This window comes from Lygodium microphyllum, chromosome 27 (genome assembly GCF_053477565.2).
Source record: "Lygodium microphyllum isolate KBCC chromosome 27, Lygodium_microphyllum_v1.1.10, whole genome shotgun sequence".
Taxonomy (NCBI): domain Eukaryota; kingdom Viridiplantae; phylum Streptophyta; class Polypodiopsida; order Schizaeales; family Lygodiaceae; genus Lygodium; species Lygodium microphyllum.
In genome coordinates, this window is record NC_141161.1 from 97,498,641 (window position 1) to 97,514,926 (window position 16,286).

A 16,286-nucleotide genomic window follows, 5' to 3' on the forward strand; every position below is an offset into this window, starting at 1 on the left:
CAATGCTTGTTCCACAATAGAGCCATATATTTTGGCCAGCATGTGTCCAATCATGATGGTTCGATAGTTACTAAGCAGCGCCTGGTTTCCACTCTTAAAGAGCGGCACAATAGTATGGTTTGACCAACCAATTGGAAATCCCCTACAGGCTGCCCTATTAAAGATGTGAGCTAGTGCCAGTGCCAAGATATCACAAGCATGCATGAAGTGTTCTGCTACTACTAAACCATCATGATCTTGGGCTTTCCCATTTTTTTGTTTCCATATGGCATTCCTCACTTTTTTTTTGTGAAAAATTTAAAAATTGTTGGTCTGGAGGTTGAGTGGAGTGGCATAGGCTCTTGACCAGGAATATCATAAAGTGTGCAAGCATATTCATGCTAATCATCTAGTTTAGTAATTTGTATAAGTAGATGGCTCTTATGCATCCTTTTCCATGCTCTCTTATTATCATGTCCCAAGAACATGGCATACATTTCTGTTTCTAGTTTGCTTAGGTATTCCCACTTCTTTTTGCATACCAATCGTCTAAAGAGTGTCCTAGTATGCTTGTGTGTATACATGCCAAGTGCCACCTCTTGTTGAAAACATGCTCATGTCTCTCTGCACTCAGCATCATACCAACCATCCTGTGGGGCATTACCTCATGGAGGCTTATTTGACAGTGTAGTGTGTGGATAAGCATAGGCTATTGAAGTATGCATTATCTCGGTCAGTTGTCTTGTAAACTCATCCAAAGAGGCTTGTATGTCTAGCTCTCTCAATGCATCACACACAGTAGTGCTGTATATGTGTGAGGTTGCTTCCATAAAATTATAGCGTGGTAATTTTGGTATGGGTGATTGTGCCTCATGTATATGCCCATATCAAGAACTTGCTAGAAAGATAAGCTAGTTGATATTGAACTTGGGCAGAGGGTTGTGTGTATACCACGACTTTGAACCTAGGCGTGATGCGGCTCTAACGGAGGTTCTCCTCGGTTAGAATCATCATTTAGAGCGAAAAATATTCCCAAATGATCGGAAGACCCCATTATAGGATGAAAACACCGCAGAACGCATCAGAATTTAGACCCATCACAATCCTGGCAATCGGTTCATAATGCGGAAAAGGAACGGATTGTGACGCCATTTGAAGAGCTTTATGATTTTAGCAAGTAAGGGTTTGCCGTCTGCACTAGGAACATCTGCGGTCTGGCTGTATATCCAGATTCTCTTAACATCTGCGGCCAAAGATCATGACAATCAAATTAAGGTCCTGCTGAACCTCTCCCAGTTTTGGATCAATCTTAGTCATCATCAGCATTGAATCGGTCGTGGATTACTCATTGTTTTGTTGACACCTTGCTTTATTGGCTGCAATATCTGTTCGGACAGTTTCTTAGGAACCACTGGATGTTCTGATCCATACAGGCACTTGGATAGGGTCATCGCCCACGCCTTAAACCAAGACATATTAGTCTGTGATTATCAAGATTGAATAGGTTGGGAAAATAATACAAGAGTGCATTTTGATGCGCTGAGATGATACTGGATTACCTATGGATCAGCTGGATGCGGCTAAAATGAAAGCTGAGAGATTATGCCAGTTATTGGACTTGAGACTCTAGGACCAATTTCTAGGAATGACTAATGAGAGATCATGTCAGCTATTGGGTGTATCCTCTAGTGACTGATGCTGATACTTTTTGACAAATGGGAGGATCATGCTAGTTATTGGACTTGCCGTTTGGACCATTTGGCATTTTCCAAGAATGGGAAATGAGAAACCATGTTAGTTATTGGACATGAAACGAAAGGACCGAGCTAGGCCAGTTAGATAAGCCATATGGCATTGATTGAGGAGGAGATCAAATATCAAGAGCATCAATGGCAAGACATTGATAAACATATAAACCAATGGATGGAGAAACTATGTTGCCGCTTTGGGGAGAACCCCCTCTCAGCTGCCATGGAGTGATGCTCTCACTGCTTTGAGGAACCGAGGATGGTTTGATTTTTTCATGGGTAGAATACCCTTGGTAGTGAAGGTTTAATGAAACCAGCTTGCCTTCTCTAAAAAGGTGATAATGGCCTAATTTTACACTAATCTTAGTAAGCAATAAATTCACATAGATTAAAATACAAATGTTGTCACTTAATATTGGATAATAGACTCCTAATTGGCCCCAAAATCTGGTGCTCCTTAGTATTTCTTTAACTTCTATTGCATTTGGATGGAGTGCACTAGATTTGGCTCCAATCTCCTTTAATTTCCAATGCCTCTTGTTGTCAAGAATAACTAGCAAGCCTTCTTGTCCCTTGATTTAATAGGGGATTGGTTGGCTTCTTAAAATCTTTGAAAATTCCTCAAATTCCAACTGCTGACCCTTGAGGGATACCCAAGTCGCAAAATAGTTCTTTGGAAATTGGCTGCACTACTTGTCCACGGCATCCTCTAGAGCATAGGGGAAGAGTATGAGAAAGACATTCTCCCTATCTACCGCTCTACTATGAAATAAATTATGGAATCGATGTATCATGGTTTTTAGGATCTTCAATGACTAGCCTCTTAAAGGGGGGCAACTTAATATTTATTCTATCTAGTGCCTTGTGAAGAGGCTTAGGGGCACCAACTCCTTCTCTCAGGCTTAATATTTATTCTACCCAGTGCCTGTGAAGATGCTCAAGGGCGCCAACTCTTGCCCCCTAGCTGCTGCCAGCTCCCGTACCCATGCTAGTCATTTTAGACTTGCTTGTGTTTTGGCATGGGGGTAGATAATAAATTACAGATATGAGGCAATATGCAGTTGTGACAAAGAAAAGGATAATGTATTCTTATCTTTTCCATAATGCGACAAATATATGAGGCAATATGCAGTTGCAACAAAGATCTGAGGTACTTAAAGGTTCAATTTTGATGCTTTACGGGATGCATACTTTGGAGTAAGCATTCGGGTTTTTATGTTGGTGCCTACCATCTCCCTCCATATTTTGGAGCTAAAGCAGAGTTATATACAGTGTAATGAGTGTGAATTTTGCTGATTTCTTGATCACGCAAGGCTGATCATAAGGGCTCTTATGTATTTCTCATCTTTATGTAGGACTATTGGAGTTATTGTTTCTGGACTTGATGCCTATTAAAAAATTGAAGAGGAGTTTCAAGAGTGAAAATGAGAGTTATCTTGAATGATTTGTTGGAGCAAGTTGTGGACATACATTCTGGAAACTTCCAATGATTAGCAACTTGTCGAGCCTAGTCTCGCCGTGATTGCCAAATTGTAGGGGTAGTCGATGTACATATGGGGTGCGGGGGTTCCTTTGAGCAGTATGCTTGCTTTGCAGTCAATGTAAATGCCTTTGAATACCTTAATGTTGCTTTGAGGGGAATGTTAAGTTGATCGAATGGTGTTATGGACCTGCAAAATGAACTAAAAAAATGCTTATGCTAAGAGGATTAGAGGGATAAAGTCTAGAGAAAAGAGGAGAGAGAAGACTGAGGAGGCCAAGACATTTGGAGGGAAGAGGGGAGAGAATAGTGGACAGAGATGCTTGGAGAGAAAAAGGGAGTGATAGAGAGAAAAGTCTAAACCGAAGATAGAAGGTTAAGAGAGAAGAAGAGAGAGGAGTTTGGAGATAGGAAGTTTACAGGGAAGAAGAGAGAAAAGTCTAGAGATAGACATGACCTAAGAGAGGAAGTTCGGAGGCAGAGAGAAGAGAAGAGAGAAAGAGAAGTCTAAAGACAGAGAGACTGAGGATAGAAAGTTTGGATGGAAGAGGAGAGAGGGAGAAGTTTGGAGATAGGAGTTAAAGTGGGATGGGAGCTGAAGTGGAGATTAGAGTGTATGCTTGTACACAATGTAGTGGAGCAGGGAGAGAAAGAGAAGTACACAACAGTACATAAAGAGAGTACACTTTTATTAACTCAAAGATTGATTGGTCAATGGTTTGCACCCCTCTTTGTTATAATTGAAGAGAGGAGGCAAAGATCTACATGAATATCTTAAGACTATGGTGAAGGAGAATATCTCTAGACATATCGGTCCAATAGATCTTGGTTCGGGCCTCCCAAAAAATCTTTGGCTTAGACTTACCTCAAAAATGGGTCAGGAGATGGTTATAGATTGATCGAGGTCGGGTCCACCTAGACTACAAGATCCAAGAAGTCTCTAGAGAAAAAGATCCATATGAAAGTCCAAAAAAAGTCTGTAGAGAAAAATTGTAAGTCACTCAAGTACAACAAGAAAAAGCAAACCACTAAACTACCTTGTACATGATAAAAAGAATGTTTCTATGCTATATATAGAATGAGTACAACTTGAACACGTGCTGTATACAAGTGTGAAATATAACTCAAAGCTTTTTTATGCTATTCAAAAGAGCTTATGTGTGGCATTTCCATATGGTAATTTTGCAGTGGTTCTGGCAAATTTACAGCAAGAAGGTTTTCATTTAAATTATTTCATCAAAGATGATTTATTTTCTCATGAGTAATCGCCTTTGTGTCACTCTTCCTATTTGACAAAAAGTGCTTAAAGAAAGCCATGAACCTCCTTATGCAGGATATAGAGGAATGATAGCTACTTGAAGTACAATCAAATGTTCTTTTTAATTGGCGAACATTACAAGGAGAGATGCACATAACTTCATTGAGGCTTGTTTAGTGAATCACACATCCAAGTATGATAGGAAGAAGACGCTAGATTGCTATAGTCTCATCCACTACGTGATGCTCCATATAAATCTATCACAATCAAGGTTGTCCACGTCCGACGGACGGGTCAACTCATCCAACCCGTCCTGTCCCGTCCTCTGCGTCCCGTCCGGACCCATTCGGTCGTTTCTTGCGAGCCGTCCGATTGCGCTGCGTCACCCGTCCGCCGTCACCCGTCCAGTCCACCGTCCGTTCCCTGCGGCCTGTCTGATTGCGCCCTGTCACTAGTGACCGTTATGTCTGGGCCTTGCGGCCAGTAAAGTTGTAAACGGTCACTTTTTTGACCGTTTTCAGGAGGCCAAGGCCCAGGCCTGTTTTTCTTTTCATTCTTACCTTTCTTTTCTTTTTTCTTTCTTACGTTTCTTTTATTTCTTACCTTTCTTTTCTTTCTTTCTCTCTCACAAAGACTCAAGAGAAAAGATTAAAGATTCTCTCTCTCTCTCTCTCTCTCTCTTTCTCTCTCTCTCTCTTCCCCAAGGGCCAACCCTAAACTCCAAAGCACTCTCCCTTTCTATAAAATCTTCCCTCCCCCACTGTCTCATTCATCCTTTTAAGTTCTCCACCCCTCCTACTCCTTTCAAGCTCTCCATCCTTCCTACTCTCTCAAGCTCTATGGCAAGACAGGTATCATATATGCATGAGATGTCTATGGCAAGATAGGTATCATATATCTAATTTTTATACTTTTTAGTTTATAACTTTATTCATAGATTATGAAATATATTTAAAGAATTTTCATTTGTTTAATCTGAGTTCTTCATTCTTTAAATGTATAGATAAATGTGGATTCACTCAAGCTCTACGCTAGTACACTTAAAAGTGTGACTTGCGAGAGAGACTTGGAGGAGGACGAGAGAGAGAGAGAGAGAGAGAGAGAGAGAGAGAGAGAGAGAGAGAGAGAGAGAGAGAGAGAGAGAGAGAGAGAGAGAGAGAGAGAGAGAGAGAGAGAGAGAGATGGCCCGTCGTCAAACCTGCGCCTGTCGTCACCAGACCTACGCCCGTCGCCACCAGTACTGCGCCCGTCGCCCGTCGCCCGTCCTCGTCAGCCCTTGGTCAGACCTGCGCTAGTCGTCCGTCGTCTGCGTCTGCTACCTTCCTTCGTCTGTGTCTGCTTCCCCTCGTTGCCCCCTGCGCGCTGCCCTGCCCTGCGTGTCGCTCTGCCCTGCTCTGCGCGCCGCCCTGTCCTGCCCTGTGCAACCTGACCTGTGTACTCCTGTACACACACACACACACACACACACACACACACACACAGAGAGAGAGAGAGAGAGAGAGAGAGAGAGAGAGAGAGAGAGAGAGAGAGAGAGAGAGAGAGAGAGAGAGAGAGAGAGAGAGAGAGAGAGACGCCTGAACGAGTGCACGCCTGTTCGCCTGTGGTCCCCTGCTTTACGTCCGCGTGCAGAGCTAAGGCAGCCGAGAGCGAGAGAGAGAGGATCGCCTCGACCTGCGCGCCGCCTGGAGACCCATCTGACGACTGCTGCCTGACGACTTCTTCAGAGAGAAGACAGCAGTATGGCTGGCCTGGATATGGATTTTCTAGACCGGACAGTGGCAGCCCTTGGCCCCGATTCCGATACAGAGGAGCCGGAGGATATGGTGCTGTGTACGGAGGAGATGCCTCCGGGTTCTGAACTGCCGCCTGCGGGCAAACGCTCCAAGCATACTTCTGATGAGCCAATGGGTCCTCAGGAACGTTCCTATGCGCAGGTTGCCTCTGATCCTGTGGATTCGCAAGAGATTGACTGGGAGCATTTGCTGGACTTTGCCAATACTCTGCTTGGCGATTATGTCCAGCATAATAATGAAACTTTTTCTGACGCAGGAACTGATGATGTGCTGGAAGCCACGGTGGACCCGAAATCAGTCTTGCGGTCCTTCTCGGTGTTTTATGACCGTGCTGTTATACTTTTCTTCACTGGCAGGATCCCAGTGCTTTCACATATTCGCCAGTGGATGCACCATTTATTGCAAGGGGAGTGTGTTGAGGAGATCTTCCTTGGACCTCGCGGCTTTTATGAGGTGCTGTTGAAATCGGAAACACATCGAGCTGAGCTCCTGTCCAAGTTGCCATTATTCTTTGATCGCCGCTTGGTCCATGTTGTACCATGGCGCCCTATGGGCGACTTCCAGCGTCTGCTTCAACGAGAATGCCCGGTGTGGGTGGAAGTGGAAAATTGTCCGGCGGTCTATTGGCCATTGTTGAAGGATGCGATGGCAGTGGTGGGAACAATGCTGGTTCCCCCAAGCCTCAGGGCTATGAATCGAAACCGTTTATGCATGTTATGGGACACGGCCAGGAAAAGGCCTGCGTGGCTTCGCCTCAATTGTTCTGGCATGCATCCTTTGCATTTTCGCTTGAAATGGGGCAACTTTGCAGGGCACTGCTTTTCATGTGGTAAATTGGGGCATTTCATGGCCGAATGCCTTGAAAGGCAACCGTCTTCCGAGGATGCGCAGGTTGTGCTGCCTAAGGATGACATGGTGCTTGATGCCCCGGCACAAGAGGCCCTTCAGCCACCTAATGTCGTGGATAAAGGCAAACAACAGGTCCTGGGTTTGGATTCCCGTAGCACTGATTGGATTGAGACACGTCAAAAAAAAGGTAAAAAGTTGGATGCAGGGCTGGCGGATCCTGGGCCTAATGCTTCACAGGATTCCGTGCGCACGTATATGCGCAGGAAAGAAATGTTCACTTCACAGCAGGCTGCGCGTACTATGGCCCCGTCTGCCCCCCCTAATCAGTCTACAAGGAAAGTCTATACAGACGGTCCCAAGGGCCCACCTGCTAAGCTGGCGTTTGATACAAAAGGTAATGTGATTACACCCTGGGATCGGCGTTATCCCCGCCCCACTCCCAAGGCAGTGGATTTTCCTTCTACTTCTAAAGCAGGTCGCCAGAATTCGTTTGCAGTATTGGCTGATTTTCTGGATGAGGGTGTCCTGGATGCTCTTGCGGAAAAGGTGAAATCGAGGCAACAGGCGCCTCGTTCCTGACTTCCTTTTTTTGAAGATATATGAAGATAGCCACGTGGAATGTGCGAGGCATTTGCTCTCGCCATAAGCAACATGCCATGTGGACTGTCTTGCATGAGAACTAGTGGGATGTATTGTGTACAGTTGAGCACAAAAGTCACGGTGAAGCAGGAAAAGTTGTGGATTGTCATGGATTCCGTCTGTTTTATGCAGGGACACATGCTACGCACTATTCGGGCGTGCTGATGATTGTCCATGAGAAATTCCAGCCTGTTCTTGTTAAAAATGACGTGCAGGGCCGCTTTCTGGTAATCGAAGTCTTATTTGAAGGAGAGATTTTATGGTTGCTGGGCCTCTATGCTCCGAATGATCCCGCATCCCGACGGGATCTTTGGTCGACTTTGCAGGCCTCCATGTCACTTGGCCGAAGGGGGTTTTTGATGGGAGATTTCAATATGTGTGTTGACTCTTCTCAGTCCACTTCAGGGCATTCAGTAATGGATACGCCGGAAAGCCGGGTGTGGAATTCCTTTGCTTTGCGCGTACTTAAGCAAGATCTTTGGTCGTGGCTTCACCCTTCTTTTTCAGGGTTTACTTTTCATTCCGCACAATATGCAACTACTTGGTCGCGGTTGGACCGAATGTATATCATGCAAGGGGATGATTTTCTTCACGAGATGTTGGAAATGAAGGTCTTGCAGCAATATGCGTTGTCGGACCATTTCCCCCTCCAGCTTGAGATGCGGGCACAACCTATTGCACCTTTTATGCAGTTGTTGGATAGGCTCCCTTTACGTTTCAACTCCTCTTATTTGAAGCATCCAATTTATCAGGGCTATATGCAGCAATTGATTGAGAGGTTCTTATTGGACTTCGCCTCTGAGGGCTTGGCTTCATTTGCAGGGCTGCTCTCTAATGTGCAGCGGGTTGCTCGGCAGTATGGGATTCATCATGCCTCTCTTTGTCGGCGACGTCGACATGCAGCAGAGGACTTACTGGCTTTGGTCCGTTCCTTGCTCGTGGATTCCCCGGATGATGATTTTCTGCTGTCACTGGAGAGGCGATTGGCCCATCTTATTCAAGTGTTTCAGTTGAAATCTTATCAGCAGGCCAAGCTGCATAACTTGACTGACACATTGCAAGATAGTGCCTGCCAGTCTCATAAGTTCTTTCGCGCCCTGCATGCTTCTCCGGCTCGCGAAAATCTGACTAGACTCCAGGATTCGGAAGGTCGCATGGTCACTGATCCGCAGACCATTGTCAATATGTGCAGAAATTATTTTATGGAACTTCTGGGTTCTTCTCCCTCGCCTTCTAGCTAGGTTACGCATGCGCGCTCGGTCTTCTATCATTTGGTCCGCCAGCAGGTTCCACTTGATATGCAAGCCACTTTGGAGGCAGATATTTGCGAGGAGGAGGTTATGGATGTTTTGTTGCACCTGCCTAAGGATAAAAGTCCTGGTTGGGATGGTCTCACTAATGAATTCTTTGAGAACTCGGCCACGCAGTTGGTGAAGCCATTGGCGGTCATGTTTCAGCAGGTTTGGGAAACAGGGGTCATGCCTTCCTCATGGAAAGAAGGCCTTATCAAACTGATTCCAAAGGTCCCTTCGCCGTCAATGCTGAACACTGGAGATCAATTTCTTTGATGGGCTCGATGTATAAAATCTTCTCCAAAGTGCTGGCGAATCGGCTTCACAAGCACCTTCCAGCTATTGTGCATCCTCTCCAATATAGTTTCATTAAGGGCCGCAACATTCTGCATAATATCTTAAATGTGCAAATGGCTATTGACTATGCGTGGCACTCCAGTCAGGAAGTGGTATTGATTCATTTGGACTTGGAAAAGGCGTTTGACTATGTGGACTGGTCTTTCATTGCAGATCTCATGTCTGCTATGGGCTTTGGTACTCGGATGTCCCGATTGATCTACACCATTAGTGCTGCGGCTTCTTCAAGAGTTATGCTCAATGGTGGGGTTACAGAGCCATTTGTCCTTGCACGCTCGGTGAGACAGGGTTGCCCTTTGAGTCCTCTCTTCTTTGCCCTGGCAACTCACCCGGTCCTTTCAATGTTATCCTCAATGGCGACTTCTGCTCAGCTGGCAGGATTGTCTCTTTCTTTGGGGCAGCACTTCATTAGCCAATCTTTGGCTGATGACACCTTTATGATTTTGCGGGCGGACAGGGACAACATTCGAAAGGCATTAGATGTTTGGACGCTCTTTGGTCAGGCCTCTGGTCTTCGCATCAATGCCTTTAAGTCAGCCATTCTCAGTTGCACGGAGCCTGATTTACAGTCATTAGGCTGGCAGGGCGAGGTGGTTTCCCGTGGCTCCATTGTCAGGCATCTTGGATACCCATTGGGGGTGGATGTACGGCCAAAGGACCTACTGGAGTGGATTTCACAAAAACTGGCGGCGAAGTTTATGTATTGGAAGTCGCAAGCGTGGCCATTCCATGTCCGCCTCAAACTGGCTCAGACAATTATGCTACCAATGCTAACGTATTTCCTGCCATTGCTGCCGTGGACGCCTACTACTTTGAAGGCTCTCACTCATCCCATTCGTTTCATGCTATGGAAGAAGGATTCACTGCAAGCGGGCATTTCGTGGATTTCATGGTCACATACATGTACCCCTAAACGCATGGGTGGTGGAGCTATTTTGGATGCAGAAACTCATATGCTGGCTCTTCGTTGGTCTCTTTTTCGTGCCATGTGTGTGGATCATCACCCGTGGACCATCATAGCCCGTTATTTTCTTGAGGACAGCGGGCTGCGCCTGTCAGAGTGCAGCGGTGCGGAAGCGTAGGACCGAGAGAGAGAGAACGCAGAGAGAGAAGGGAGAGAAAGAGACAGTGGACGATGAAGATCTGCTGTATAATGCTGAATACAAAGATATGCAGATATATACACGGGCGCAGTGCGCTGGACTGCGTGTCTCCACCTCGACGATGCAACCTGCTGTCCACCTCGAAGTCCGTTGCAGTCTGCACTGTCTGCTGTTTGAAATCTGTGAATAGAGACAGAATCTGCGCGTCACCGGTCTGTAATCTGCGTCAGAGAAGTGTGTGTAGACTGCTGGGAACGTCGGGTATAAATAGCCGACAACCGGGGCAAAAAGAGGGTGCCAAAAATAGGGCGCAACCAGAACAGGTCGGCTGCATTAAATGCAGCCGACTGGGCTGCAGGCAGTCGGACTGCCACGTGGCAGTCCGACTGCACAGTCCGACTGTGCAGACTGCCACCAAACCTGCCTTGCTGCCCCTGATCCCCTGATCAGGCTATGATCTCTAACACCCCCTCTCAGAGCCTGGACAGGGCAGAAGCCTGAGGGATCTGGAATGTCTCTGAAGTAAAGCCTGAGGAAGTGCCTTTGTAAACAAATCCGCAAGATTGTCCTCCGTCTTGCAATACTCCACAGTGATGGTCTCATCCAGAAGCTTTTCTCGGATGAAATGGTACTGGATCTCAATGTGCTTCGTCCGGGCATGAAAAACAAGGTTCCGTGCCAAGGCAATGCAACTCTCATTGTCACATCGCAGCAATGTAGGACGAGTCTGGGGGCACCCAAGCTCCTCCAATAATCTCCGAAGCCACACAACCTCGCATGTGGTGGAAGACGCGGCCTGATACTCTGCCTCAGTAGACGAAAGGGCTACCGTGGGCTGCTTCTTGCTACTCCATGAAATAACACCTGCACCCAAAGTAAAACAGTAACCTGTAGTAGACCGCCTGTGGTCCACGTCACCGGCCCAGTCCGAGTCGCTCCAACCTACAAGTACAAGATCTGACCCATCTGTCCCTGCGGGGTAATGAATCCCTAAATCAGACGTCCCCCTCAGATACCGAAGTATCCTCTGAGCAGCCTGCCAATGCACCGTCTTAGGTTCACTCATGAACCCTGCCAAGAGCCCAACAGCAAAACATAGATCAACCCTCGTGTTGAGAAGCCAAATCAAGGACCCAACCAACTGTCGATAGCGGGACGCATCCGCCAAAGGAGAAGCTGGATGGGAAGTGGCCTTCCAATTCGGATCCATAGGAGTAGATAGGGCCCGACTATCTTCCATCTCAAAAGACACCAAGAGCTCCTGTATATATCTCTGTTGAGAGATAAAGATCCCCCTCTGAGACTGATAAATCTCATGGCCCAAAAAGAAATGGAGTAGACCCAAATCCGTCATCTCGAACGTCCGATATAAAGCTGACTTCGTCTCTTGGACCTGCTGTGCAGCATCACCTGTGACAATCAAATCATCAACATATAAGACAAACAGCACACAACCATCCTCGGAAGTGTGTACATATAGCTGCGGATCGGCCTTGGACCGCCGATATCCCAACTGAGACTGGAGGAACGAATCAATCTTCTCGTTCCATGCACGCGGGGCCTGCTTGAGGCCATACAAGGCCTTCTTCAACCTGTAGACTTTCCCATCTGAAGAACCAAAGCCAGGAGGCTGCTCAACATAGATCTCCTCCTTCAAATCACCATTCAGGAAGGCCGACTTCACATCCAACTGATAAACAGGCCATCTCCTATGGCCAGCCAAAGCAAGAACAGCTCTAATGGTCGCCATACGAGCTGTGGGGGCAAAAGTGTCATGACAGTCAATCCCTGGGCGTTGTGCAAAACCTTTAGCAACAAGGCGAGCCTTGTGCTTATCCAAAGTACCATCACTGAGGTATTTGGTCTTGAAGACCCACTTGACTCCAATCACCTTCTTCTTCGGGGGGCGTGGCACGAGTGACCAAGTGACATTCCTCTCAATAGCCTCCAACTCAGCTTCCATAGCTTTCTTCCATGGTGCGGATTGTAAAGCCTCCTTCACGGAGGTGGGCTCTCGATCCTGCATAACATGGGAAAGCAAACAATAGTTGGAGCAAACAAGCTCCGTAGAATGTGCCTGGTGCCTCCGTGACCGCCGCGGACCATCCTGCGGTCCCCACTCCTCAGGAACCCCCTCGATCCCTGAATCAGGGAGTGTGTCACGGGCCCAGCGAGGAGGAGGCCGAACCTCCCCTCGTCTTTCTCCATCAGCAGAAGACTCCGGAATATCCACCGGCGGTAACTCCTCAGAGGTGACCGGTGGAACAGTAGACTCTGTGTCAGAAACAGAATCATAATCAAAAGGCACGGGCTCCAGTGGAACTGTAGAAGGAGCCCAACTCTCCCCTGGATCTCCAAGAACGGGATGCTCCTCACCCGTCGAAGTAGCCGGAACCTCCACAAACCGCACATCACGGCTAGTGTACACATCCCGCTTGACGGGATCATATAGTCGGTAGCCTTGGGACTGGGAGCTGTAGCCAACAAAGACCTGTTTTCGAGAAGCCGCTTCAAATTTATCACGGTGAGCCTTGGGAATGTGAACATAGGCATCACACCCAAAGACCCGAAAGTAAGAAACATCTGGCTTCGTCCCAAAATAAGCCTCAAATGGGGTCATCCCTTCCACGGCCGAAGTAGGGGATCGATTAAGGATGTGGACTACAGTAGCCACAGCCTCGGCCCACAGAACCTGAGGGATCTGTCGGTGCTCCATCATGGTGCGCGCCATCTCGATCACACTGCGGTTCTTCCGTTCAAGAATACCATTTTCTTGAGGAGTATTGGTATTGGCAAACTCCTGGTGAATTCCTCTATCTGCACAAAACCGAGCAAACTCATTAGACACAATTTCACCTCCCTTGTCGGATCGCAAGGTCTTCAACTTCCGGCCTGATCGGTTCTCCTCAAAGAGAAGCCAATCCTTGAAGTGCGAGAAAGCTTCTGACTTTAGTGCCAAAAAGTAGGCCCATGTCATTCTGCTATAGTCATCCACGATCAGCATGAAGTATGAGCTCCCTCGCAGGGACTCATTCTTCATAGGGCCACATAGATCCATAGATACTAGCTCCATCGGTGAAGTAGACCGCCGCGAAGCTGTGTGGGGAATGGCATCCCTATGCTGCTTCCCCCGAATGCAGGAGACACATGGCTGCTGGCTCACCACTATATCCGGCAACCCTCGAACAAGCTGTCCACGTGACGCCCTCCGAAGATAGTCATAGTTCAGGTGACCAAACCGAGCATGCCATAACTCTGACTGTGACTGAGAGGTAAGAAGAAGAGTAGAGAGGGCGGTGGAAGACTTTAGTTTGTAAATGCCGTTCTCCTCATATCCGGATGAGAGAACCTTCCTCAATCCACGATCAAGGACTCGCATCGTAGTACTGTCAAACTCCACCAAGAGACCAAGGGAGCAAATCTTATGAACTGAAAGGAGATGGTACCCTAATCCTGGTACATGCAAAACCTCTGAGGTATGGGTACCACCTCGTCCATCCGGAATAAGCTGCATCTTACCCTGACCTGCAACAGAAACTGAAGAGCTGTCTCCAATGAGAATCTGCCCACGCGAGGGTCGCAGCTGGGCAACACCATCTGATGAAGGAGTCATGTGCCGTGAGGCACCACTATCAACGATCCACTCTCGAGCCTGGGGAGCCGTCATCGCAGCATCAGAAGCATTAGGTGAAGCGTCCTCAATGACAGCTAGATGAAGAAATGCAGCTGATGAGGGTGCAGCCACCGCTCCAGAATCCTTGGTGTCCTTCTTCTTGGTGTCCTTCGTGTCTTTGTCAGGGCAATCTTTCTTCCAATGGCCAGTCTTTCCACAAAAATGGCATGTGGAGTCTTTGTCCTTGTCCTTCTCCTTGTCCTTTTTGGACTTGTTATCCCTCTTCTTCTTCTTTTGGTCCTTCCCCTTCTTCTGAGAGGCTTGATCTGTCAGCGTCTCCGACTTGGAAGCATTCTGTCCCTTTAACTGTTCCTCTTGGTCCAAGACCATAGGAACCAACTCTTCCCACCGAAGAGTAGACTCTCGCCCAGAAGCAATAAGGGCAGAGTAAAATGTACCGAATCGTGGCGGCAACTGGGACAATAGTGTGATCACCATGTCTTCGGAGGAAATCGGCTTCCCCACATTCTGAACCTGCATCTGTAGCTGCCTTAGCTTGTTAATGTGCTCCCTTAGCGAAGAAGACTTATTTACGGACAAGGTCCGCATCTGTACCTCCAAAGAAACCCTCTTCATTAGGGTCATTCGATTGTACATCTGATCAAGCTCCAGCCATATCTCCCGAGCCACCGTCAAGTGCTCGATGTGAGCGATCACGGCTGTAGTGCATGATAGAAAGAGAAAGGATCGAATCCTGTCATTCAGTTTGTCCCAATGAGACTGGGCCTTGGCCAACTCCGCACGAGCATCGGAAGAGAGTTTGGACTCATCTCTTACCGAGGGCCGGTCAATCTCCTCCTGTACCAACTCCGCCAAATCATAGGACTCAAGAATGGCCAATATCATGATGCGCCAAATGCGGTAGTTATCGCCGTCGAGCTTCTGATCTGTAGGAAGAGCCGGTAAGACAGGCACCTTCCGGTCCATAATCGCCTGGAACTCCAAGTCCATCTCGGTAGACATCTTCATCTGCAATGCCTTCACAAACGCAAAAGCAGCCCCCTCTGACTGGGAAAACTCAGCCTGCTAAGGCTCTTCCGCGTCCTGATCCTTCTTCACCCGCCGGAGGCGATGAAAAAGCAAAACCTGCACTTGTAGGCTGAAAACTCAAACTTCCTCCACGTCAAACAGCAGTAAACAGCAGCAAATCCACCACCTGTACTCCTTTCCTGTGCGCCCACACTCGTTTCAGCCTTGTTCCAAGGCGCAGCCCTCCTGTCTGCCCTTAAACGCAAAAAACGCAAATTTGTGTCGCGATGGAAACTCCTCTTCAGGTTGATTCTGCGCTCAGTCAGCCCTCAAACACTGCTCTGATACCATGTCAGAGTGCAGCGGTGCGGAAGCGTAGGACTGAGAGAGAGAGAACGCAGAGAGAGAAGGGAGAGAAAGAGACAGTGGACGATGAAGATCTGCTATATAAAGAATGCTGAATACAAAGATATGCAGATATATATACGGGCGCAGTGCGCTGGACTGCATGTCTCCACCTCGACGATGCAACCTGCTGTCCACCTCGAAGTCCGCTGCAGTCTGCACTGTCTGCTGTCTGAAATCTGTGAACAGAGACAGAATCTGCGCGTCACTGGTCTGTAATCTGCGTCAGAGAAGTGTGTGTAGACTGCTGGGAACGTCGGGTATAAATAGCCGACAACCGGGGCAAAAAGAGGCCGCCAAAAATAGGGCGCAACCAGAACAGGTCGGCTGCATTAAATGCAGCCGACTGGGCCGCAAGCAGTCGGACTGCCACGTGGCAGTCCGACTGTGCAGACTGCCACCAAACCTGCCCTGCTGCCCCTGATCCCCTGATCAGGCTATGATCTCTAACAGCGCCATGGTAACACACGACTTCGGGCCTCCTGGTGGCATGTCCTTAATGCCGACTCTCGATTTTCCAGTCCCTCTTCCTCTTTATTACTGCGCTTGGTCGGCTCTTGGAAAGTGGTGCTCCAAAAGGCCCGTTGGCATCCAGTGGGGGACCGCTTGCAGACTAACTCCTTTCAGCTGGAATTGTTGGCGGTATCGAGATTACTTTCATGGGAAGACAAACATCAGCTCAGACCGAGATTTAACCGCATGGCCCGTTTAGGTGTGACGTCGATTGCGGATGCTACCCTT

General features: G+C 47.8%; 1 protein-coding gene across 3 annotated transcripts in view; it reads left to right on the forward strand.

The window, feature by feature from the left end:
- The first annotated feature begins 1,044 nt into the window (after positions 1-1,044).
- LOC148012641 (AP-1 complex subunit gamma-2-like) overlaps positions 1,045-16,286 on the forward strand; it is a 235,857-nt gene continuing 220,615 nt past the window's right edge. For all 3 annotated transcript variants that reach the window (XM_087668808.1, XM_087668809.1, XM_087668810.1), the window contains exon 1: positions 1,045-1,254. In XM_087668808.1, the coding sequence (XP_087524934.1) occupies positions 1,238-1,254 (17 nt within the window). In that variant the 5' untranslated portion in view covers positions 1,045-1,237. The remainder of the gene's footprint in view (positions 1,255-16,286) is intronic.